This window comes from Nicotiana tomentosiformis, chromosome 7, assembly GCF_000390325.3.
Source record: "Nicotiana tomentosiformis chromosome 7, ASM39032v3, whole genome shotgun sequence".
In the NCBI taxonomy this organism is placed as follows: domain Eukaryota; kingdom Viridiplantae; phylum Streptophyta; class Magnoliopsida; order Solanales; family Solanaceae; genus Nicotiana; species Nicotiana tomentosiformis.
The window spans coordinates 51,689,182-51,715,970 of record NC_090818.1 but is presented as its reverse complement, the minus strand read 5'-3'; the positions used below and the strand labels follow the sequence as shown (position 1 = coordinate 51,715,970).

The window sequence follows — 26,789 nt, the reverse complement described above, 5'->3', positions numbered from 1 at the left end:
GCTCTTCATCAAATATGTATATAGGTTAAGTGTCCACTACATGTCTGGTAGATGAAATGATCTCCAATGTCTTTAAATATAAGGAAACAATCCACAATTTATCTCAAATGTGTTAGTTTGAGTTCACCAAAAGGTTGTATAACTAAAATAACATATTTGTATCATAACGCGTTAGTAATTTTTTACGTTACATATATTTGATTTTAAGCAGCAACCAGGGAAGTTGATAGATCGCATGCCAAGCTACAAAACCTCACTTAAAGTAGTAGTTTGATATAGGACTAATAGAGTAGAATATGTTTTCCACACTGATTGTAGAACTCGCGGATACAAATGAACTGAAAATAAGTCTGTATGAGTATATTTTTTGAAACTGGTAACTTAAGTCCGTATGAGTATATTATGACAACCACTCAAGTAATAGTCCTTGGTTCTTTCTGTCTTCATTTTAACCGGTGATACAAAGATGAGACCAAAAAATGACTGGAAGCTAAAGAACACCAATGACATGGTATTATGGTAACACCTTATACTGACAAAAGCAGAGAACAAAAGAAACGGGGCACTCATCACTAGTTTGGAACTCAACAAATCACAGTGCTATCATCAAACAATAAGAGGCACTAGAGTGATTGTACCTTCTTGTTTAGTGGGTGTTCCACCAGTAAGTGGTACAGCTTGGTCTCACTTGACAGGCCTTCCGTTCTGAAGTTTAAATCTTATTTATTCTCTACGTGGGATGATTCCTTTTCCACCTCACTTGAAACATTTTCAATTCCTAAATCCAAACGCCCACAAATTTTACGTTGTAGGAAAAGTTAAAGGCATAGAAAAACATCACCATGCAATTGGCCACTAGCCAATAGCTGATCTATTAATACAGATTGTTCAAACACTAGTTAGCCTGAGGCAAGATATAGCAAGTTTCTAAAAGATTCCAGGCTTCCTTGACTGGAGCACAATTTAACAGGCAGAGAAACAAGTCATTAAGCAACCAAAAAGAAAAAGGGAAAATTCCTTAACATAAAAAATGGAAATGAAAACAGCCCCGGGTAGCCCCAAATGCATGTTGATTCTAACAATTTATACTTGTAGATTTATAGTACATGATCAGGGCAGTCGATTAAGTTAACAGAAAAATTAAAATTAAAACTACAAATGTGTTTATACAAGCAGTAATCTGGCACTGGGCTTAGGCGCTTATGGCTCTACAATATCCTACTTAAAGAGTTAATCGAAAAACGAGAAATTAAGAATAGATTACAGCTGGTTGAACTCACAAGGCACAAATTCACGAGGAAGAGAAAGGTTGGATATTGATACCGACAGTGTAGGGTAACTTTCCTGTGATTACATTCTACCCATGTTTTCAGGCCTTCACACCTTTGCCAGAAGGCTTTTTTACATCCTTCTCAGCATCGCCTTCCTCTTCCTCATCATCTTCCTCATCAGCTAGTTTAGTCAGCTCGTCCTGGATCATAATCTTTATAGCTGATTTTCTGGGTGTGAGATCTGTATCAAACCTCTTGGCTGCAGAAGAAAAAAATATTGCCATGCATTGGTTAGAAACAAGGTGAGTGCTCTTTTGGCATCCAAATATCTTGCTACTATGACCTAGCATCTTTTTTTATAACTTAACTACCAGACAATAATCAACAAGACCTAGCATCGTTTTTTTATCTTTGTTCACCGAAAAAACTGCCAAAAGAGAAATACACACTTACCAAGTTGCTTCAGAATGTCAGTGAAGGTGGCCTGCAAGCACAAACAAACGCGCTGTTAGCAATTCAGGAAATGCAAAATTTGGAATGTAAAGTACCACTCTGGAAATATTATGACTCAAAATATGCAACGGCCTAAGAGCTTCACTGAGGAATGGGCGGATGAAGAACATTATGCAAGCTTCTAATTAAGCAAATATTTTCCGGGAAAAAGAATGATCTTTGCCTTGTGTTCCATTATAGACCAAGAGTAACCTTGAAAAACTTCTGCATCATAGCAAAAGGGCTACAGAGAAGAATATATAATGACCATGAACCGCAGAAAGTACTACAACATTTATTGTCACAGCAGGAACACGCAACCTAATTACGGTTCAAATGCTCACCGTGTTGAAGTCAACTTCTTTAAGAATTTCACAAATTGCATTTCTGAGTTCATCATCACTTGGTCTCAATTTATCTTCTTTGCTCTTGTCTTTTCCCTTTACAATCTTTTTCCCTGCACAAATAGAAAAGCTCGCAAAGCAGAAAAGCACGTTAAAAAATACCTTCGATAATCATCATGACAAAACCAACCATCCTTGAACACCTCATAACAACCCATAAAAGATTCTCACCAGTATTTTCCTTGGAAGTAGACTTCTTTGGTATTGAAGATTTTTCTTTAACTACTTCAGCTTTTTTCTTCTTTGCAGACACCACTTTTGGACTTGCATCAGTACTAGCATTGTGCTTTGAGCTCTTTGGTGATTTTGAAGGGGTCTTTTTGGGAGCAGGACTAGGCAGTTTAGCGACTGCAGGTTTCTTGGTCTTAGCTTTCCCGGCAGGTTCTTTCTTTGTTGAAGATTTGTTTGAACTTTGCTTATGCTTTTTCCTGTCCTCCTCAGACTCATTTTCAGATTCACTCTCCTTCTCACTTTCAGCTTGCTCTGACATCTCAGCGTCAGATTTCTCAGGAACACCATTAGCCTTTTCCTCTTCAGATTCCTCCTCATGGTCATCTTCTTGCTCAGATTCATCTTCTGACTCATGCACAGTCTTCTTCTCAGCCATTTGAGATGCAGTTTCAGTTTTCTTTCCACTCTGTAAATACACCAGCAACAAAGACCGTGAAAGAAAAATCCCACAAAACTCACTCAAATAAAATACTGATGTAAATGCACAGCTCTCTGTAGATGATTGACGTTAAAGTATATGTAGCATTAATCCAGACAGCAAAATTTTAGCTAATTGTTTGATAACTTTCTCTCTTCTTTTTCACTTAGGAAAAAAGATCCTCTATACAAATCAGTCTTTCTGAAAGCGAAAAACGCAAAAAAAAAAAAAAAAAAAAAAGGTGAATGGGTCCATGGGACTTGAGGCGAAAAGCCAGAAGTGAAGCACACAATTTATGAAGTTAAAAATACCACATTTACGAATATAGTACTACAATTATCAAATTGCATTAGAAAAGAAGAAAAAAACTCATTTCAGCATTCAACAATCCTACTCCTCAAAGTTGAGATTCAAATAACAGACTGTTTAGGTTTGGGATCATTTAGAGCGTCATAATTCGAAGCAAACACTTCTCTGAAGCGCATGGCTTCACTTGAGAAGCGGTAACTCATCGCTTTGCATCGTTTTAAGCAACAAAGCGATGGCTTTAACTGAGTCAAATCAGATTATAACTCTGGACAATTCCCAGAAAAAGTCACTTTAAAACACCAGGAAAACTTTGCAAACAATTTGGCAACTACTACACTGTTAAGTCATATGGCATATTAACCCTTAGATCATAGGATGTGGATGCAGAAACTCAAGTTGAGAATAAAAGGTGAGAACATGTAAAACTAAAACCAAAAAGTTTGTGCAATAAATTTACAGTAATTAATTTTTTAATCAAATTTTGTCATGAAATATAATAAAGTCCACAGATAAAAGTTGCCAGTTGCAAGCAAAAAATTCTCTCTTAGTTGGTCTTGCACTGCTAAATCTCAGTTAAATGTTAATAAGAGAAATACCTTAGTTGAACCTTTCGAGCTAACAGATGCCGAGGAGGGACTTTTTTTGCTCTCTCTTTTACGCTTTTTTCCTTTACTTGACTGTTCATTTGACCAGAGAAGTGTCAGCACACTATAAACAAACAGAACAAGTCACATATGCTTTTACAACAATCAGAAGTCACCAACCTGTTCCTTCTCAGCAAGCAACTCAGAAGTCATAGCATGAGGAGCTTCCAAAAAGTCCAACAACTTTGTCACCATGTCTTCCTGATGCATATAAAACTCCTAATTAGTTAAAACACTTGCGAGAAAGACTAAATACAAGATGCAATCTTCATACAATGAAATAGGCGAGTCAATTTTCATAGGCAATTTTCAAAAGCAAATTATCAACTACCTATTTGGCCTTCACTCAGTAAAATAATTTTTCCCCTTTTTGATATGTAATTCACTGGGGTAAGGCAAATTGCATGTGATGAATTAAAGAACTATTTAAGTGAAATAAAAAGGTCTAACATGCAGCTACAAAATGAACTCACCTTTCTTGATGTAGCTTTGGAAACAGGTATATCTAGTACATCACAGAATTCCAACAGCTTCTCTTTTACGTACTTGTCAAGCTTTTCCTTTACTTTCATCTTTTGCTTTTCCTGCAATATACAATGATCTAACGTTTAGCATTTCTAAAAGCATAATGATAAGATAATGACTGAGATACATAAACAATCAGTATGAGCAAGCAAAAAGAGGTTTATGCTCAAGTTTACCAGACCACCATCCCAGGGATGGAAAGGCAATGGGATAGTCATTTACTAGTATAGGCACCAAACATGGATGTCAATACCTCATTTTCATGCCACACAAAGCCAGAAAACCGTGAAATATTGCTCTTGATCTGAGCTGCCTGCAAAGGACAAGAACTATAAGCAAAACGAATAAAATGTTGAAACTAGTAAGACGAGATCATAATTGAATAGCACTCTAGCGGATGTGAGCTGGCTGACTAGTTCCATAAGTGGGGAACTAGTAACATGCAGATAGTCCTAATTAAGTTATCAGTAGAAGAATCACGCTATGTGCTTCAAATCATCATCATTACCAGACAAAAAGAAGGGGAAATTCCGAGTATAAGAAAATGGTAGAGCAATCCCCCAAACTTTAGAATCCAATGTAGACAAGCATACTCTGGTAATAATTACTCACGGATCTTTTTTCAAATAAGGAATATATCTCTTCTTGAGAATAAAGCTTTAACTGCATGCTGGCAAAGAAAATAAAAGTACCTTATATTGTTATCTAAATAGAAGAAATCATATGGCACTTATGTGGCATGATGTGACTCCTTAGAAACTAGAAAAAAATGAACAAACCATTTCTTTTCTAAGAAATACAAACTTGTTCATAGACTAGCTGCAAATGATCTCAAAATTCTTTGCACCACTTCACTTCTCACATTGCTTCTGAGTTGCGAAAGAAGAAAAGTAGACTAACAATGTTGCTCAGACGAAATCCAAAATGCTTTAAAATACAACAAGATTTGTTCTTACATAAAATGATGCAAGTGAAATCTTCAAGATAAATGGTGAAATAATTGTAACTTCTTCTCAATGATTATATATACATATTCTATCTTCCTTTCAAGGGTAAAATATAGGAAGAGAAGAAGAAAGATGACTTTTTTGGGGAACAATTAACATCAAGTAAAACCAATCCATTTAGACTATCACATGATATAAGTGAATCAGAAAGAGCAGACTTCAAAGTTCCCCTACAGGAATTATACTTTCTACTTTTTGAAGGATATAGCCTCATCATTTTTATACGACGGTGGTGTCCGAGTGAGCTTGCTCACACCTTGATTAATTACACCGGATACCTACTATCTCACACCAACACATATCAAATTATTCTACCCACCAAGGCTTAGACAAAGGGAAGAAATCGCCTAGTGTTTTTTTGCTTCCACTGAAATTTGAACTGAGACCTCATGGTTGTCTCCCACTTTATTGACCACTAGGTCACGCCCTTGGGTGGGATATAGCATCATCATAAACAAGAGAAACTCAAGTTTTGCACTGCACTCAACGTCAACACGACATACCGAAGTTCCAAAAAATTTAAAGCTTCTTTTAAGTTTATCTTATCCGGTAAGTAAAATGTCACAGACAAGTTCATATCTTAGTTGCTCACACTTTTCACTTTCAGTACCCGCCCGTGTCGACACGACATCGACACTAGTGTAGGTGTAGAATCCATATTGCATCTGGTCAATCGATTTGGGTACTTTGACCAACCAAAAGCTACAAGGAAATTCTAGACAAGATGCACTTTGATTTTTAAAATCAAAACAAAAATTAGGGTAGATTTGACATGGATATGCCGCTATTGGGGAAGGCCTTGAATGATCCTACAGTTCTTGCTTCTTTTTCATTTTTTTGAGTGAGAGAAGCAGAGAGCTTCAGAAAAGGGCTTGGGGAAGATGACCAATCGATGATGGGAATTTTGGAAAGTGCACGAGTAATAAAATGGATTAAGTGAAAGCTTGACATGTTTGCCAAGTCTTCAAGAATTTTATTTCCATAGATTTATCCAAAATTATAAAAATGAATATTTAATTGTAGATGAAAGATAGTTGTGCAAAAGTTATTTCTTACAGTACTGATATGGCCCATAATTTAGGTATATTTTTATAACTCTATTTTCGATATTTGAATTATTTTTAGCCTCACATGTACTCATACCTGTATTTGTACCCCCTAATCTTAATATTTAGATCATGAAGAATGCAACTTCTAGGTTCACACCCGTATCGGACACCCGCACAAGTCCGAGCAACTTAGGTTTCATAAGGCCAATAAAGATTCACAGTCACAGACGTCGGTTGATAGATATTTTTTCAGACTATCTACTTGCAAGAAATATTCATGTAACGATCCAATACGTTGTTTTGAGTTTTAGTACCCTATTTCTTCTTTTGAAACTTCTCGTAGGTTTGTATGATGTTTTGGGACTTGCATGTATGGGTGGTTGGATCTCGAGGAGCTCAATTAGGAAAAAAACATGCACCAGATAGCGAGCAAGCACACCACACCTGGTGCCAAGAGCGTTAGGAAATACAAGGAATCTGCCCGTGTCTGTGTAGTTTTTGTTTTTTTTGTATAAATAGCTTTGCTTCATATGTTGGTCCATTCACCATTTTTGGATCTTAGAAGCTCGAATTTGAGGAGTCTTGAGCTAGATCTACATCTTCAACATTGAGGTAAGTGATACTAAGTTGAATCTATGATTATATCATAAATATATCATAATTTTGTCTTAAAAACATGATCTTAAGGTGAAATCAAGTGAAATTTTGAAGAAAATGTAGATTTGGACTCATTAGAATGAAAATGTAGATTTTGAATAATGAATTGAATGCCTAAATGAACTTAGAATGAAAATCTAAGATTAGATTTGGACTCATTAGGTTATGGGTCAACGGGATTGACTTTGATTTTCAAGGTTTGACCGTGTAGGCTTGGGTTTGATTGTAAGTTTGACGTTCGACCTAACCTTAGATTTTGATTGATTTAATGAGCCCAATAGCTTTGGTTGGCATCCTTGAACACTCTTCTGACTAGATTGAGGTCGTTCGGTGGATTTGGACTGAGGCAAAGGTGTTCTTCAGGAGTAGAGACTTGCTTGGATCGAGATAAGTTAAGACTTTGACCTTAATGAGGAAAGTTTTCCCAAATTGTCTTATTTGTTATGTGCTAAGCGCTTGGGGATAATGTATATTCAAGGTAACAAGCGTATTTCCATGATTGGGTAAATGATAAGATTCGTGTGCTTTACTTGTTGTATGACTACTTGAGCATTTTATTCATGCAAGTATAATGTTATAGGCATCATTCATATGCTAGTTTAACATTATAGACTTCGTGTACTTTTTTAACATGATTGAATTGTTTAGTCCTACAGTATTTTTTTAGCACCTATTTAGTGTATATTGTTCTCATTATCTATTTGAGACTCCTTATGAGAGCCGTCAAGCTATTAGGATGTGTGGATTCACGTTCCTATTGAGGTATCAGTTATGACATGTGACTTCATGTTCCTGTAGGGTGTAAAGGACTTACGTTATTGTTGCGTGTGAATATGGACCCTCATAAGTTGTCCAACCATGTTTCTTTTTTGGGGGTGCATGATATTGGTTGAGGTGAGCATAAAGGTGGAAGCTTTATTCTATTTTAGTGGTCCTTTGCGACTAATTATGTATTCTTATATGGTAAATTTGTGCATATCACGTATATATGTGATTAGATGCATTCTACATATGTATTGGACTTGCTAGAGTGAAAGCATGCCTCATAATGTCTGCTTGACTGAGCATATCCTTGATTCCTACCGAGACAAAGAAGGTTCTTCGAGGCCTTAATTATGGTATTAGATTTGGGATGGCACAAGAGATCGAGACGGGGACTACTTTTAGTAGGTTGTGGAGATAGCTAGTAGAATGGAGCATATCCGCCAACAGGAGAGAGGTGCGTAAAGCCAAGAAGCCTCTACTTTTAGTCACTCGTAACATTTAGTTTCTTTTACAAATAGCAAAGCTACAATAATAGATATTAGTGTCAAGGTTTAGTGTTAGGAACAAGTTTAATAATTGCATAGATTTAGGAGAAAAAATGGGAATTTTGAAAGATGCAATTGGTAAAATAGCCATGTTTAACATATTTTAACAATAGAGTAATCAAAATATACGCTGAAAAACTTATAAGGCTTTCTTTAATGTACTCATAAGATAAAAGTTAAATAGAACTGGTAAAGATACATATTCATTGTCAAGCAGAGAATTTAAGGGAAATGACTAGTTCTTCACTAGGAAAACCAAGGGTAAGAGAAACAATACAATTCAGAGACAAATCTTACAAAGAAAAGAACTAAGTCAGGACGTCACCTTTCCGCGCCTTCTAAAGAGAATTGTGTGCAGCAATTTGAATGTTTCTTCAGTCTTCCTTTTGGATAATTTGTATGCAACTGAAGTTAAAATAAAAAAATAAAATAAAGATGTTGAGTCGCAGACTATGTTAATTTGCAGCTATATGAAATCCAGTGAGGTCAGGGACCAAACTGAGACTTTACAATAGAGATATCACACTAGAAAAGATAATATCATTGACCATTATCAAAGTTTATTACATATATGGTTTTCCTCACATGAAAATCCCAAGAAATAGATTAGGATAATCTGAGCACAAAGAAAAGAAAGCAAGCCTGAAATAACATCAAGTAACTCGTTCAGAGCCAATTAAAACCCAGGGAATTGGCAAGTAAAATACCATTAGGAATATCTTTCAGTGCAGTTCCACGACCCTGCAGAGCACAGAAAACATGAATTCATATCACAACCAACAATAAACTTGCAGTGTGAGCCTAAAATCTGGATAAGCAAAAAAGGAAGACACAATAAATATCATTAACAGTATAACATACCTTTTCAATGCGGAATTCCTTGATGGATTCTCTGTCAATAGATGCAACAAGCCTTTCAACAGATTTGCGTTCACGTACAGGACGGTCAATTGTTGAGGGTGCAGGAGTTTTTGGCTCTATTTCCTTCTCCTTCTTCTTTACAACCTCTCGTTTCCTTTTCTTGTCTTTCTCCCCCTTCGACTTAACACTCTTCTTAGACCCTTCTTCATCCTTACGCTCTTCATTGCTTTCTTTATCCTTTTTCTCTCCACCTGCCTCCTTTTCAACCTCCTCATCATCCTTATTATCTGGCTCTTCAGCCGTATCTTCTTCCATCGTGTCGCTCTTGGGTTCCTGCTTCTCTTCCTCCCCTTTAATTTCCTGGTCAGCTTTCTCTTCTTCTTCAACTTTATTGCTTTCGTTCACCTCTTCCTCCACTTCAATTTCCTGGTCAGCTTTCTCATCTTCTTCAGCTTTGTTGCTTTTGTTCACCTCTTCTTTTCTTTCTTCTGCCTCTTTTTCTTCTTTGCTTTCTTTCACCTCTTCTTCTACATTGGTTTCTTTTGCCTCTTTTCTGTCTATATCCATCTTTTCAGCATCGTCTTTATCAGTCTCTTTGCTCTCTGCTTGCACTTCCTTACTTCCATCCTTTTCCACGTTCGAGTCCTTGGTAATAGCTTCACTCTTATCTTCCACTGCCACATTCCCATTAGCAGGCGCCTCCGCTACCTCAGTAACTGTCTCTCCTTCTCCCATAACTAAAATTCAACTCTAATATTCGAAAGATGAAAACTTTTAGCAAGTAGCAGGAACTAAACTGCATATGAATATGCAAAATTGTAACAGGCAAAACATATAAGCAATTGGCAGTATTTTTGTCGTAATTTACAGCAATTGGCATAACTAGTGCAGCTTAATATTAAGCTAGAAAACACAAAGCAACATTGTCTAGAATTAAGTGCAAATTATATCTTCGAAGTATTTTAGCACACTGAAGCGAAAAAGAAAAAGAAAAAAGAATAAAGATCCAACTTTTTTAATGAAATCTACGAAACCCTAAGCTGCAAAAACTAAATCTCTTAACACAAATAAAACATATCGAGGTACAAATATAGAACAAAAGCACGATTTTTTGTGAAATATGCATAAAATTGATGTACAATTAAAGAGTACTTACAGAGATTTGCGAACTCTAATTAGGGATTTTAGTGCTCACCTCACCGAGTTACACTCTCATTAACTGAGTTTCTCTTCTTTTTCTCTCTCTCTTCGTTTCAACGCTTTCACACACAAACACACACACAGTAGGGAGCACTTTTTGTGTTTTGTGTACTAAAATGCGTTGCGGACTCCAATTCCGGATTTAAAACCGGTTAAATGCCATGTCGGATAAGTGTGACAGAGCCACTGTTCTATCACTGGACTTTTAATTGAACGGTGTATGATCGGTTTGTAGATGGCATCTTGTGGGGAACGGTGGAGATTGCATATTCGTTTTGGACCTGCAAATGTCTTTTTACGCTACATTGCTTTAATTATCGTTGACTACCAAACTACCTTCCATCTTTTCCTCTTTCATTTTTTCTTTTTTTTTCTTTTCATTTTTGGTCTTTTTCCCGCGACACTTTCCCTCCAAAAAGACTCTTGATTTTTGAACAAATTTCAGAACACACAAGGGGCTGTTTGGTTATAGGGCTTAAGGAGGCTATTCAATATAAAATTTGAGATTAAATTGATACAATATTTGATTGTAGGTATTAATTAAAATTAAATTTATACCGAAATCATAAGATTATCTATCCTATATAAAAAGTTAGTTATCTTTGTTATAGTCTCAGCTAGGGGTGAGCATCGGTCGGTTCGGTTGTGAGTTAGTTATGCAAATTGGAGTTATGTAGGCATTTGGACAATATTTGTAATATATTTAAATTAGAAATACTAAGGACCCGTTTGTCCATAGAAAGATTTTTTTCTTCTGAAACTCATCTTTAAAATATTGTTTGGTCATATATTCGTATTGAATTTTCATTTTTTTTTTTAAAGATGAGTTTTAACTTTGAAAAAGAGTGGTAAATTCACTTTTTCAAGTAAAAAAAAAAATCTATTTTACTCATAAAAACTGTAATATTTTTTCAAGTGAAATTCATATCCAAACAAAATTTCAAATTCTAAATATCTTTTTTCAGCCTAACTCCAAAAACTAAATTTTTCAAAAATTATATTTTTTTATGTCCAAGTGCCTACAAAGTATATGAACTCGAAGTTAGAAACGAATTGTTGGAAGTTTTAAGTTGTGTGTTAACATGAACTTCACTAAGAGTTTTTAAGTTGTTTGTAAATATTTTTTCCTTTTTTTTCAAAAAAATACTTTTCAAAGCAATATTTGGTTATACAATTAACTCAATTTTTGAATATGAGTTTCAAATTTGATTTTCAAATAAATAATGTTTCAATCTCATAAATTTATAATATTTTTTTAAGTGAAATGCATGTTCAAATACAATTTTAGTTTTTAAATATTCTTTTTAATTTAATTGCAAAAACTATTTTTTTCCAAATATGATACTTTTTTATGTCCAAACGCGTACTACTAATAAGTGGGGATTTTGACTATTTATTAGCACCTTTTAACTTTTGTTTTAGTCCAAAAGTATTGAATTGTGCTCTCGGAACTAATGAAATTATACAAAATTCAGGAATGCTGAAAGTTGGACTCCCAAGATGAAATCTGACTAAAAAAGGAGTCGTCTAAGCAAAAGGCAATAAAGGGACACAGAAGCATAAAATGTGCGGTCCGCAGAAGAAATTGCGGACCGCAGAATTCCATCTGCGGCCGCAACCAAAGAGGAAAAAATCTGTAGATAATTGTGCAAATTGCGGATCGCACATGAATTGTGAGGCCGCAAAAGCTGGGCTAGGATTCAAGATCAGAGAGTATGAAAATTTCCTAGTCCATGACCTCAGTGAATTGCGGACCGCACAATATTTGTGCGGACGCAGAAGATTGCCTTGCGGCCACAACCCTAACATTGCGGACCGCAGAAGAATGTCTTGCGGACGCAGTTCTGAATCTGCGGACCGCAAAAAAGTTGTTTCGCGGCCGCAGAACTCCTGCTCCTGTCAGATGAAGAAATCTGCGGACCGCACATGGAATTGTGCGGCCGCAGAACCTCCCGAGGGATATTTTTGTCCGAGTTTTTAGGCTTGTATAAATAGACGAGTTTCACAAAATTAGGTCAGGTTTGAACATTAGCAATTACTATAGCCGTTTTTCTTTGTCATTTTTTGGAAGTTTACTTTGCTTTGGTGTATTTTACAATAGATTTAATCATTTTAAACTTTTATTATGAGTTTAATTAGTCTTTCTTCTTCATTTTCTTCAAACCAAAGTATGAGTAGCTACATTTTTACTAGGGTTGTAACCCAACCCTAGTGTGTAAACCTTATGGGTATTTAAATTAGTGCTTGTTTATGATTGAGCGTTTATTATTTAGCTTAGTTCATGCTTTAATTTGAGAAATTAATGGTTGCAAACATTAGTTCATGCCTATTTGACTTGGTCTCTTCTTAAGAAAGAAAGACCTAGTCTAAGATTACTTGGCTAACAAGGAATTGGGTCAATTGAGAGATTGTTTTACCCAATTAAAGGGTTCAACCTATAGATAGTCATTACCCGACTTGAGCTTTTATCAATTATTTTGTGTGATACTCATTTGGTCTTGAGAAAGCCAGATTGGATAAAACCACTATCTGACCGGGAGGTATTGAGTGGATAATTTAGAGTTAATAGCTATAATACACCACAGTCAACAGAACAAGTATTAAAGTCTTTATCTCATTAGGCAAACACCTAAGTAATGGTCATAGCCCTAGGCTTTTTAACAATTTGAAAAAAAACCCCAAAACAGTTATCTCTAGTCTTATTCTTTATTTTGCAATCAATAGAGTAAAATTAGAAATAGAAACCCAATCTTTTTGTGAAAGTGCAATCTAGATAGTTCAATCACGCGCATTGAAATATATATCCTTAACTCCCATCTTAGCTCCCTGTGGATTCGACCCTGACTCTTAGTTGGGCTTCTATAATTGCAACCTACCATTTCATACTTCTTTTGAGGTGTGCATTTGGACGCGGTCAACTACAACTCAGGACATTGGGCTTTTAACTGAAACATATTCAAGTGGCAAATAAGGTAGCCGAATCCCTACCACATCCCAACTCCTTCCTTCTTTCCTAATCTTCTTCTTTCACTGATTACCCCAACACCATGAATCCGTCACCTTTTCCCCCAATTTCAACACATTCCTCAGGACCTACCAGATTCTCTAGCTATGCAATTAGACTTACCACCCCACATTCCACAAAACTCCTCCTTTCTCCAAACACTCATCACCACTTCACCAAATGATTTACTTCCCCCACCCCCACACACTCAATCTACTCTACTTGATATTGATTTGGACAATGAATCGGACAATTCACATGACTCAGAAGATTTTATTCCACTCTCTGCAAATGAAAAGGCTCGACTTTATTCCCTTTGGAAATTTTCTATTATCATCAAATTTTTTGGCAAGGCCACTGGGCATCAACTTATAAAAACTAAACTACAATCCCTTTGGCAACCAACTAAACCACTACATCTCATTGATCTAGGTTCTGCTTTTTTACTTTTTTAAATTCACCGAGAAAAATAATATGTTACATACTCTACACAACGGACCATGGTTTATAGAGGACGATATACCCACATTTGTATCGAAGCTCCACTCGAAAAACCTTTAAAACCCCATATCTATATTGGTAATCATAAGCAAACAATTCTCTACGAGGGCTTAAATCTTCTTTGTATTCGATGTGGGCATTTCGGCCACAATGCAAGAGTCTGTCCCTATCATGTTCCAGGTAATACTCCCACTATTCATTCTATACCATCCACTTCAAACACAACCATTTCTCCGCCCAAATCCACCAACCACCCATCACTAATTCTCCTTGGCATACAGTGAAATTCCCTCAAAAAAGTAAAAACTCGCACCAAACATTTCAGCACAACAACAACTTTTGATATACAAACCCAACAAAAATCGATTGAACAATGCACCACCGGCGAGCACACAACCTCTTTCAATGCAGTGGAGACACCCATACGCAGCCCAGGTACGTTCTCTAACCCTCCTCATCCAATCATTGTCTCGTCTAAACCCCCGATTTTTTAATTCCGACACTCTCTCTTTTCTTCAAATTAACGAGGACTCAAAAGAAATAAATCAACACCATTAGCTATCTCTTAATCCTCCGCCTACTACAATTCCTTCTTTAATTAATAATAAATCTATGGATTCTACAATCCGCAACCCTATACATCAAGCCCAAAACCTAGTTGTGTCGGCCCAACTTCAACTACCAGCCACCCCATCCACAAACTCGGCCTCTCCCACAGCTAGCAAGCCACCCCCATCTTTGATTACTGAGAGCCCATATCGAATCCCACAACATATAAAAACATTCCCACATGCAGACCGTATACACAACCAACATCTCTTAGCCACGCCTCTCTCTGCAATTCCAAATGATTTCATAACACCAGTGAAACCTTTTTTTATTGACTCACCTCTAGTAAATTCCATGCACCATTTATCACCTTCCCCTCATTCTTCTAGTCACCAACACGTCAATAACTCTGATGACTCACCCAGCCCACCCCCTACAGACCCTACCTACACTGCTGATACACACAGCCACTCATCGAATCTTCCTTCATCAAATAATAATAATATTCTCACTACTCATTCCCTTCATAAAACCAATTCCCATACAACGTCCACCATCACTACATTTACATAAACACAATTCAACCTCTACTCCCTTGATACTTCTGAGAATATCACAAGCCATCTCCTATCCAATACTATCTCCCATTGACAATCTCACCCCACTTACCCGCCATTGTATGTAACCCAAACGACCTCAGACCTTCCTCCACGATCATGGCTAGAACAAGGTCTCCAAGACAAAGCTATCCTCTTCTGTCTCGCAATCAACGAACATGAGATAATAATAGTACTCCAAAATCCATATTACCTAGCACATATAGTTTTGGAGGGAATGCGACTGGGGATGGATGCATTTGGACGCTCCCATTGGGCAATGAACTCCCCCCCACCTCACACACTTCTTCCAATATTGGAAAATCCCTTACTACCACCCCCAATCTTCGGCAAACCTTCACACCCTGGACCTTTTATCAAAACCTCACCATTCTAGTAGACTTCTTGATACCAACACCCAGCCCAATGACCCCACTGTTATACCCACCCAGTCCCTTGAATCCTTCTGCATCATTACCTCTAGAACTAAACGTCGCGACATAATAACAAGACCTAGCAACAACTTTGTTAGAATCGAGAAAAACGAGAACCACCCAAGCAATACTAGACACACTCCAAAGCTTTGTTCTAAAGGAGCCATACGCAAAAAATAATCGACTCAAATGTCCAACAAACATGACCAAATGTTCCCTCACCATACACCCCACTCTAAATCCAGCAATAGGAAAATACTCGATAGTTCTCATCCCCACTCTCCTGCATGAGAACACTTACCCGCATAACATGCAACTGGCACTAATTCCATGTGCGACAAGCCATGCTCTCCCTGAAACTTCAGAGAAAACCATCCCAACTCAACCAGAGATGAACTTTATGCTTTGGAATTGTCGTGGAGCCCATAATAATGAGTTTCGTCATAATTTTCATTTACTACTAGACTATCATGGTTCGGCTTTAGTTGTATTATTTGGAACTCATATGCATGATCATACTGTGTTATTGATTTTCATTTCATTTACTTTTATGAAATACCGGCTACTGGTCAAGAGGGTGGTACTGTTATACTCTGGCACGATAATTTACTAGCCGTTGAAAACATTGCTATGACTGAACAAGAGGTACATGTCATGATCCAGGTATTTTCCAACCCTTAAAAGTGGTTTTTTATGCTATTTATGCCAGTCCACACCACCATACACGATAATTATTGTGGCAAAATCTTATGTATTTAGCCAATACGTATAAAGGCCCTTGGCTCGTTGGGGGAGATTTTAATAAAATCTCATGCTCTACAGAAAATTTAGCGTCCGACCAATAAATAACCCTCCTTCAAATTTGTTTGCTGACTGTTTAAACTATTGCCATTTAGTTGATCTTGGTTTTATAGGTTGTAAATACGCTTGGACAAATAAGCGTCAATATTGTTGCAATGTATTAGAAAGGCTTGACGGGATACTTGCTACATATGATTGGCTAAATTTATTTCCTGAAGCATCTGTTCGCCACTTGCCTAGAACACATCCTCATCATAATCCTTTACTTCTATCCTTCCACTCCCAGCACACCCCAACCAATAAACCCTTTCGATTTAAAACTATCTGAACTTCTCACCCTGAGTTTATCCATATTTTTTCCCACAACTGGCATCGTCCATCTAATTTATTAGAAACTATTGACTCTTTTACAAAATATGTTAGTGAATGGAATAAAACTACCTTTGGTAAATTATTTCATAGAAAAAAATACATGTTAGCCCGTTTGGATGGCATTCAATCCGGTCTTAACTACCCTACCAGTAGATTTTTACAGAACCTCGAAACTAATCTCTTACAAGATTATAATGCTATTCTACGCCAAGAAGAAGAATTCTAGAAATTTAAATCCCGTATCCATTGGTTAGAAGAAGGTGATGCTAATACAAAAAGTTTTCACCTTTCTACTCTCCAACGCCGTAGGCGAAACTACATATCTGCCCTAAAATATAAAACTGGTAACCGGTGTTTCGATGCTTAAAAATTCAAACTACTATTTTTCACTATTATGACAGTATTTTCACTATTGACTTACCTCACCCTCATTGAGTCTTTTTAGTAACTTTCATACTTGTTTTGCCCCCGATAAATATTCTGAACTACTTCAACCTTTGACTGACAAAGAAGTCCTCATTACGTTGAAGTCTTTCAAGTCGTTCAAAGCCCAGGTCCCGATGGTTTACACTTCTATTTCTACCAATATTTATGGGTTGACATCGATCCAAAAGTATTAGCTTTTTGCAATAATGTTTTTACTGACTTTGAAATACATGCAAATATAAATAAAACTTATCTTTGGCTTATTCCTAAGGTGCGACATGCCTCCATGATCACTCAATATCGACCCATCGGTTTATGCTCCACTATTTATAAAATCATTACTAAAATCATAGTTCATCGTATTAAGCCTAAACTTGTTAATATTATAAGCCCCACACAATCTAGCTTTCAACAAAATCGTTATGCAACGGACAATGCAATTATTGTCCGAAAAATCATCTCATACTTTAAACGCAAAACTGGCAAGACGGGCTATATGCTTCTTAAACTTGACCTTAAAAAACATTTGACCGACTAGAATGGTCTTTTATTCGACAAGCACTTCACTATTTCAATTTTCCGCCAAATATCATAAAGCTTATAATGTCATGTGTTAGCACATCCTCCATTTATATTCTAATAAACGATACTCATACACCATTTTTTAGCCCCTCAAGAGGAATAAGGCAATGTGACTCTCTCTCCCCCTGTTTATTTATCTTATGCATGGAATTACTCACTAGAAAAATTGACATGTCCGTTGACTATCAACTCTAGAAATCAATTTGAATCGCTCGAAATGGCCCAGCCATCTCACATTTTGTAACGACCCGACCGGTCGTTTTGGGAATTTATGCTCCTTTCTACTATTTGAAGTCTTGAATACCTTCATATGGTATATTATGACTTGTGTGAATTGTCAGTTTTGGTTTTCAGGTATTTCGGAGTTAGTTTGGAAGAATAAAATTCAAGGCTTTAAAGCATAGGTTAAAATAGTGACTGGATATCGACTTATATATAAACGACCCCGAAATAGAGTTTTGATGATTCCAATAGCTCCGTATGATGATTTTGTACTTCGGAACATGTCCGAAAAATTATTTGGAAGATCATAGCTAAATTAGGCTTGAAATGGCTAAAATAGAAATTTAAGCCTGGAAGTTTGATCGGGGAGTTGACTTTTTGATATTGGGGTCGAAATCCAATTCTGGAAATTGGAATAGGTCCGTTATGTCATTTATGACTTGTGTACAAAATTTGAGGTCAGTCGGACTTGATTCGATAGGTTTCAGCATCGAATATAGAAGTTAGAATTTCTTAGTTTTATTAAGCTTGAATTGGGGCATGATTCATAGTTTTAGCATTGTTTGATATGATTTGAGGCTTTAACTAAGTTCGTATGATATTTTAGGACTTGTTGGTATATTTGGTTGAGGTCCCGAGGGGCTCGGGTGAGTTTCGGGGGTGGTTTCAGACCATTTCTAGGCCATTTTTAATTGTTGATTTCTATCTACAGAGGTGTGCATTGCGATCGCGAACATTTGGTCGCGTTCGCGAAGAGCAAATAGCAGTTTGGGGCCTTGTAAAATGCGATCGCGGAAGCTCTTTCGCCATCGCGTAGAACAAAATCTCTTCTGCACTGACTCGAAGTTTAAAGCTTATATCTCGCAATGTATAAGGAATTTGGAGATAATCCAAAAATAAAAGTTGTATCCCTTGATGTCTAGTTCTCAGAAAGTCAAACCATTTGTCATTTGGAGTTTCGTATAAAAAGTTATGACTATTATACTAGAGGCTGTCTAGAAGAGTTGGGGAGTTTGTTCTTCACGATCGCGAGTGGTTTTCCGCGATCGCGAAGGGCAAATTTTGGGCTGGAAATTTTTGTGCTTCGCGATCGCGAAGAGTAAATGCCTGGACAAATGCTATATTTTGAGGTTTCGGCTATTTTAATACATTTGGAGCTATGAAGCTCGGATTGAAGCGATTTTTGAGGCGATTTTCACCATATGGATTGAGGTAAGTGATTCTAACTCGGTTTTGGTTAAATTATATGAATCTATTATTGTTTTTATCAACATATTAGTGCTTTGGGTTAAAAATAGTAGAAAATTTCATAGACTTTAATTTAAAGATTTGAGGGTCGAGTTGATGTCGGGATTTGATAAAATTGGTATGGTTGGACTCATGGTTGGATGAGCGTTCATATTTTGTAACTTTTGTCGGGTTCCGAGACGTGGTCCCCACATGCGATTTTTGAGTTGATTTCAGGTTTTTATTAGAAAAAATAGTATTTTCTTATGGAATTAATTACAATAATTGATATTGACTTAATCAAATTAATTGTGGCTTCGAGCCATTTAGAAGTTGATACGCGCAAAATAGAATTTCTAGAGCAGTGTTTAGCTTGCTTGACATTGGATTCATCTTGTTCGAGGTAAGTAACTTTTCTAATCTTGGAGTTGAGGGTATGAATCATGAATATACGTATTATGTGAATTGTTTGGAGGTGACGCACATGCTAGGTGACGGGCGTGTGGGCGTGCACTATAGAAATTATGACGTAATTGGTTCCGTGAAATTTTGTAGTCAAATAATCTTGACATTTTCTATGTAGTTTTATGTGTTAAAGAAATTGAGTTGAGAATCATATTAAAAATTATGCTGAGGTTATGTGCCAGTATATTAAGACCCATAGAGGTCATATTGCTATCGAATTATTTATTTAAAATAAAATTTCATACTCAGTCGTGTTCATTCTTTTCATATCATCTCTCAGTCTCTGTTGCTATTTATTGATTCATCATATCATTATTTTGGGCTAGTTTCATGATATTGTGAGCTCGAGAGACTGGAGAGATTGATGACTGAGTGAGGCCGAGGACCTGATTGTGAAAATAATTATGGGATCGGGATGCACACCGCATCATACCATATTGGCTTTACATACTTTATTATTATATGGATCGGGGCTGCCCGCCTGCAGCAGGCCTTATAGGCTTTATTATGGCACGTGAGTTGTCCGTGCAGATACAGATATTAATACTATAGCATGTGAGTTGTCCGTGCAGATTATAGCGCTTGGGTTGAAGGAGCCCCTCCGGAGTCTGTACACACCCCTAGTGAGTGCAGGTACCTACTTAGTGCGAGTGCCGAGTGCCGAGCGATTGGGATGACTGAGTGACTATGAGGACTGAGCGACTGTGAGGACTGAGTGATTGGGAGGACTGAGTAAAATGATACTCTGAGAGTATATATATAATTTTATCACTGAGTTGCATCGCATTGACATACACATTTGATATACAGACATAGGGATGCATTTTCCTCATGCTATACGGTATCACGTCATTCATGACTTCTCACACATATTGGCATATGGTCATAGTGATGCATTTTTCACTAGTTACCTGGAAAGAAAATAAAACATCTTATCATTGTTGAAATGATTTTTGGGAAAAATTATTGTTTTCAAACTTAAATTATTGTTTTCAAACTTACTTATATTTTTGGTAAATAATTTGGATTTTTACTGACACACCAAAAATGCAGAATTATTTTCAGAAATCATGATTAAGCAGAGCATTTTATCTCTGAGTTAATTCTTTGTTACTTGCTTTATGTTATTATGAACTGTTATTGGTTATTAGTGGTGGACCCGACCTCGGTACAAGCTCGTCACTGCTTTCAACCTAATGTTAGATATTTGATGCTGATGTTGCTGTGATCGACGAGAGCTGGATTTGAAGACGTACCTGCGTTCTAGTTATAATTGCCTCCTATTCATGGTAGCCCTTGATTTATAAAAATTTGTTTATGTACATTTCGAACAAATGGTGTATTTATTTCATACCAGCTTTGTAATTTCTAATTTTAGAAGCTCGTGATTTGTATTACCAGTCATTGGGGAGTGAATTAGAGTGAGTTAAATATTAATTGAATCGGATTATTGTTATTGGACATACCTAGCGGGCGAGGTTAGGTGCCATTACGGCTAGTTGGATTTTGGGTCATGACACATTTGTGTTTGCATATGATATTATTCTTACCGCTACAATATCGACAAAAAGTTGTCATACGATTATTGATGTCCTTAATGATTTTAATACTGCCTCGTGTCGCAACTTTGAGAAATCAAAATTCTTCTTTACTAAAATTCGAATGAAGCACGATAAGAATTTTATCCTAACTTCCTTCAATATGCGTGAAGGCACTACTTTGGCAAGTATCTAGAGTTTTCCATCTTCACTACACACATCTCCAAATGGGATTTTCAATTCCTCATCAACAAATTTAAATCTCGAATGACGGGCTGGAAAACAAAGTTCCCTACGACAGCAGGTCGCACCACATTATTTAACTCTACCCTTAATAGCCTACCCAATCATCTTATGCAATACATTCAATTACCTAAATCAGTTGTTAAACAGTTAGAACGTGACCAACACAACTTCCTATGGGGAACCACTCCTATAAAGAAAAAAATGCACCTCCAAAAATGGAGTAAAGTCACTACCCCTAAAACTCAGGGTGGTCTGGGAATTCAGTCGATCCAACTTAAAAATAAATCTCTTTTTTGCTAGTCAAGCATGGCGACTTCTACAAAATCCCTCAGCCCTTTGGGCACACACTCTTATGTCTAAATATTTGTGTTCCCGGGCAAATCCCTATTCGCATATTATTTGAAAAAATCTAACTACTGATTGGCTCCTTTGTCAACATGGTCTCAAATGGATAATAGGTGACAGTAAGCGTATTAATTTTTGGACGGACTTCTGGCTTGCAGCAAATATGCCACTACGTAACCTCATTTCAGCCCCACTCCCACTCCAATCTCTTTCTACAACTGTTAGCATCTATCTCCCATATCACCAATGAGACTTCTCAATATTACCGTTTGAATTACCTATCAACATCAGAGAACGCATCCGCGCAATCTATATACCCACTTTTACTCAACCCAACGATTCGATCGTTTGGTCCCTTACACCTCACGGGAAATTCACCACCAAATCACTTTACCATACACTTCTCTCTCCACCTACTGAACCTTATTTTAAATGGCTTTGGAAATTACCTCTCCCCCCTAAGATAAAACACTTTCTATGTCTATGTTGTCATAATAGACTACCCATCAACGCCTGTCACCTTGGAATCATTCCAAATGACACCTGCACCATTTGTTCATCATGCCCTGAAACTATCCCTCATTTGCTTTTCCACTGTACCGATGCTATCCGTCTTTGGTCGGAATTTTCCATGCACAGCCACATCTCTAACCTTAATTATCAATCCTCTTCACCCATATTTTGGTTACAACGCTTTATAAACCACGCTACTACGCAAAATACTTTCTAAATTATAAACCACGCTACTACGCAAAATACTTTCTAACTCCCTAATTTTATTGTTATACCTTTCTGCCTCTGGCATATCTGGCTAAACAGAAACGCCTCCCTTTTTCGATCTCACAAAACACCTTTAACCTCGGCATATGTTCTTAAAAAGGCAGCTGAATACTATCATGTTGCCTTACCACATAATCAACCTCCTACCCGAATTCCTATGCACATCAAATGGCACCCTCCCCTAACAAACTTTTATAAATTAAATTGTGATGGGGTTGCTAAGTTAATCTCACATCAAGGGGGCTTCGACGAAGTAATTAGGGACTCACAAGGATCTTGGATCATTGGATATGCGGGCTCATGTTTCACTTCTTCCAGTATATACATTAAGTTTCTTGGACTCCATGGGCTTAAAATACCCTTTCTTCATGAACTTAAGCCCGTGGAAGTTAACATAGATGCTCATGCAGTACTTTCTCTCTTACAAAACAGCTCCCATCCTTTATTTGCTAATCTACTTATGGATTGCAGGTACCTTATGCGACATCTGGATGATCCCATCATACTACATACGTACAGGGAGCAAAACAGGGTGGCTGATATACTCGCCAATTTTGGTTGCACCATGGACAACTTTGAAGACTTTCTTACTTACACAACTTCGCCCTCTACAGTACAAACGACTTTGGAAGAAGATCACTTAGGAATGCTTTTTGTTAGACACATTGTACCTACTACTGACTGTGTCATGCGTCAACCCGTCGCCTCTTTTTGTACAACCCATCTTAGGGAACTAGTTAGTTCTAGCTCCACCCCCCTCCACACGTTTTGTAACGACCTACCACGAGGTCGTCCCCGTAGTTCTTCTACTCTTTGAAGGCCAGTGTTGTCATGTGCCTAGTCTAAACTTAGCTCCTTGTACTATGTCATCGTAAACTTAATATAAATAGTTTCTTTTGGACCAAAACAAAAAAGGACATTGGGCTTTTCTTTTTTGTCCTGAACAGTGAACTTAGTCTCTAAAAACATCAATTTTGTAGAGCAGGAAGAAACGTTACAAACCCAACTATGTTTTCAGTGAACTCCTTTTTCCTTTGGCTTTGGGTCGAAGTCAAACACTGGAGATAAGGCTAACATTGTCATTTCGAGTTGATACTATCTTTTATTTTTGAGTCGCCACGTGTTAAGGATAGTGGTTTTTAGCAAACAGTATTAGGGTTTCGGATTCTCCGTTTTACTTCGCTGACACTATACCTTCTTTTTCAAATCGAGAAAGATTCGATTTTGATGTGAATGATAGATTATTAAAGCTGCGTCTTTGCTTCATTTCTGAGAGAGAATCGAATCGAGCTTCGTCGTTGCAGTGTGAAATCGATGGTCATCGTCTGCACCAATAAATGGACCTTTCTTCAGTGCAATCCACTCCTTCCATCCAAGATGACGAGTGGGGTAAATTAAATTATTCATCTTTTTTCATTTTAATTCTGAACTTTTTTTTTCCAAATGATGGATCAGTGTTAATTGGATATATGTTTTTCATTTTAATCAGATTATTTAATTGATGTTAAGGAGGGTTCTTATATGTTGCTGAATACAGCATAGAGATGTGATTAATTTTTTCCGGTTAATTTCTTTGAAAGCGTTTTTAAAATTATTGTTAAGGTGTTAATTATTCTGACAGTTTACTTGAAGGTGGGTTTAACTTGTTCGAATCAATGTTTTGTGGATAATGATATGCCTTTAGCTTTGATTTGATGAATTGGCTACATGGATTAGCAAGCCCAGAATAATTGTCCCATTTGGTTGGAATAAAACACAACCTTTTGTGTGTGTGTAATTAACCTAACAGTTATATTTGCTGTTTCATCAGTCTGTTTTTATTTTTCTTGAAACAAGTTGACATTTGTCATGCTGATGTGGAAAATAAGATAGTAGTAGAATTTTTGCTTTAATGATGAGGTCATAGACCGGAAATGTCATTTTTTATATGCAAAATTACTGATATATGATGGTAATTGAATTAGAAAAAATGTCAAGAGGGTTCAAACCTTTGGTACTTTTTTTCTCTTCATACTGTATTCTGAAGGGTTCAATGTTTGGTACTTACGTCTGGCTGACTAGAGGAGTGACCTGATTAATTTTTATCCACAATTCCTCATCCTACTTCTGTTTATTCATTGTATAGTTCACTAAAAGGTATATTTTTTGTTTTTTGATTATATTGGGGATAGGGGAAGGGAAACGACAAGATGAAAGGTCAGGTAGCCAACCAACTGAGCTACTAAGATCCCCCTAGAAAGGTAGATTTAACTGATATGCGTCTTTAAGATGCTTAGGTGTGTATTGATCCTTTCAAGAGTTTGGAATTTTATACTTTGTTGTGTTTGCTGCCAATTTTAGAAGGAATGTGGAATATGACTGAGGGCATGAATCACAGGTTCGACACCTGATTGTTGCACAAAGCCTAATATTTAAGCGAGAGCGGTCGAAGATGAAATAGTGGACTTCTAGGTGATGAAAAAAGATTATTAGATGAACAGAAAAAAACATAAATTCATTCTCAAAAAAAGAAAAAGATAGCATAAATGATCTGGAGCTATGGCTGTACTTACTGTGCTAAAGCTTTTGTTGTGCAGGAGAAAGATGTCTATCTTTTTCATTGTAGATTACAACTTTTTGATTCATAAAAATTTGGTTTACAGGATGTATAGACCTTTGTCCTGGATTTAGTGTTTTTTCCCTTTGTGTAAATGCTTGATTGCCATCCCGGATTGTTTTTAGTACCTGTTTCTCTTTTGGTAAGACATTTTCATCAGTTTGCTACTTTGTGTGCACTCCTGTTTGAATATGTACGTGTCTGTGCATGGTTAAAATTTGAAGTACTTATTCTCAGCCATTTCGTTTCTTTGCTAATATATCCGGCTCCACATCTGGATTTAAGATTTTGTTTAGTTAAAATGTGCTGGAAGTTACACTTTTAGCATGTTTTGACTTCATAATGTACATCGAAGCTTTTAGATGTAATGTGAACTAACATATTGATTTGACGTTTTTGACCACCAGACACTGAAGGATATGTAATTCCAAGCTTGGAACTTGAAGATCCTGGCCAAAATAGTACTAGTAATTTTGTTGAAGTTGAAGAGTCAAAGACATCTTCCGCTGAGGTTAGCTCTTAGGATTTTTTGCTGTCCACTCAGAAGCAATTTTTGTATGTCAAAACTTTTCCAAGCTTGCTATCTCTTTCAAGTTTGAATTGATCTCCTTGCTTAATTATTTTTTCGCAGTCCAAGAAAGAGGAGAATATATACCTTGGACCTCACGGTGCTCCTCCTTCACAATCAAAGCAACAAGAGCTCAATCCGGCTAATAATCGCAGGCAGAAGTTAAGACAGAAACTGAAGGAAGCTGACAGGAGATACAGTGGAAGTGGTCGCGAGAATAAGGTCGAACACCTGAGAGAGCTTGTGGGTGGAAAAATGCCGACAGGATCAAAGGGCTCCCAGAGAGAGTGGCTTGACCCTCATTGCGATGAGAATATGTTTGAAAGGAGGCATCTTTAGCGGATCTGTTGTATAAAATACATCCATAAGTTTTCACATACTGAGGAAAATCCCTCCCCCTTTCAACACCTTCAGTAAGTTTTCCTTTCAGAGGGGAAAGAAAGCTTTGACAGAAGATTTATGTATTTTGAAATAATTCCCCTGTTCAACCTATGTTGGGGGGCTAATATCACCAGTCTTGTGGCTGTGCTCTTGTTTGATCTCTCTATCCGTCTCTTTCATCATATTTGGTTTATGAATGCATGATGGTAAACTTGTCTACATTATGCTCCAAAGTTTGTTGGAATAGAAATATTATTGGAGCGAGCGGATGTTGTGTGACTGGGTAAAAGCTTCTGTTTCTTTGCTTTGGTTTTAAATCAACGTGAAGGGATAAAATGTAAAGATTTCACCTTGGAACCTTGCAAACCTTGAAACAGAATAATGTGGGAACTTCTTATGGTTTATTTTTTGCTGCCAAGGACAGATCCTTGGTGTTGGATAGTAGCTGTTGTATTTTAACTCTTTATGGAAAAAGATTTATTACGAAACCCCGTGTTTTCCCCATGATTTAGTTGCTTCATTACTGCAGTGTTTGATATGTTAACTGCCTTGTCCGTCCTCCATTAATTCTTACACCATTGGCGAGAATCTAAAGAAAAAAAATTAGAGGGACTTGATTCAAGATAAAATTCTTTAATTGGGTCCATAAAGCTCTTACCAAATTAAATTGTTCGAATCTATTCAACAGTCCAAAAGTACCATCTTTTGTGGTCTTTGCAACTGGAAACACATGAAATTAAAATCAGTTATATCCACTGTCTTGTGACCTCCTAATTAC

At 36.8% G+C, this 26,789-nt stretch overlaps 2 protein-coding genes across 5 annotated transcripts; one reads left to right on the top strand and one right to left on the bottom strand.

Annotated features, from left to right (window-relative positions):
• Window positions 1–1,053: 1,053 nt before the first annotated feature.
• Window positions 1,054–10,663, bottom strand: LOC104098030 (DEK domain-containing chromatin-associated protein 4). Of its 4 annotated transcripts, none has more exons than XM_009604677.3 (12): window positions 10,335–10,663; window positions 9,179–9,928; window positions 9,025–9,058; window positions 8,643–8,722; window positions 4,548–4,607; window positions 4,243–4,353; window positions 3,890–3,970; window positions 3,722–3,802; window positions 2,339–2,804; window positions 2,108–2,220; window positions 1,725–1,755; window positions 1,054–1,530 (listed from the first exon to the last, which is right to left on the bottom strand). In XM_009604677.3, the coding sequence occupies exons 2-12, from the start codon at window positions 9,911–9,913 to the stop codon at window positions 1,370–1,372; spliced, it is 1,953 nt and encodes a 650-aa protein (XP_009602972.1). In that variant the 5' UTR covers window positions 9,914–9,928; window positions 10,335–10,663; the 3' UTR covers window positions 1,054–1,369. The 4 variants fall into 4 exon arrangements, with proteins under 4 accessions (XP_009602972.1, XP_009602973.1, XP_033512477.1 ...); XM_009604678.4 differs by having other exon boundaries at window positions 10,374–10,503; XM_033656586.2 differs by having other exon boundaries at window positions 9,179–9,974; window positions 10,335–10,491.
• Window positions 10,664–23,407: 12,744 nt separating this feature from the next.
• Window positions 23,408–26,230, top strand: LOC104098031 (uncharacterized). Its single transcript, XM_009604679.4, has 3 exons — window positions 23,408–23,855; window positions 25,470–25,573; window positions 25,694–26,230. The coding sequence occupies exons 1-3, from the start codon at window positions 23,804–23,806 to the stop codon at window positions 25,967–25,969; spliced, it is 432 nt and encodes a 143-aa protein (XP_009602974.1). The 5' UTR covers window positions 23,408–23,803; the 3' UTR covers window positions 25,970–26,230.
• The last annotated feature ends 559 nt before the right edge of the window (window positions 26,231–26,789 follow it).

Excerpts from the sequence above, each read along its gene's own strand:
- LOC104098030 (XM_009604677.3), bottom strand. The coding sequence starts at position 9,913 with ATGGGAGAAGGAGAGACAGTTACTGAGGTAGCGGAGGCGCCTGCTAAT. Across the intron at positions 4,608-8,642 it reads TCTTTAGAAGGCGCGGAAAG|GCAGCTCAGATCAAGAGCAA; the intron begins GTGACGTCCTGA and ends TGTCCTTTGCAG. Across the intron at positions 1,756-2,107 it reads AAGAAGTTGACTTCAACACG|GCCACCTTCACTGACATTCT; the intron begins GTGAGCATTTGA and ends TTGTGCTTGCAG.
- LOC104098031 (XM_009604679.4), top strand. The coding sequence starts at position 23,804 with ATGGACCTTTCTTCAGTGCAATCCACTCCTTCCATCCAAGATGACGAG. Across the intron at positions 23,856-25,469 it reads CATCCAAGATGACGAGTGGG|ACACTGAAGGATATGTAATT; the intron begins GTAAATTAAATT and ends TTTGACCACCAG. Across the intron at positions 25,574-25,693 it reads CAAAGACATCTTCCGCTGAG|TCCAAGAAAGAGGAGAATAT; the intron begins GTTAGCTCTTAG and ends ATTTTTTCGCAG.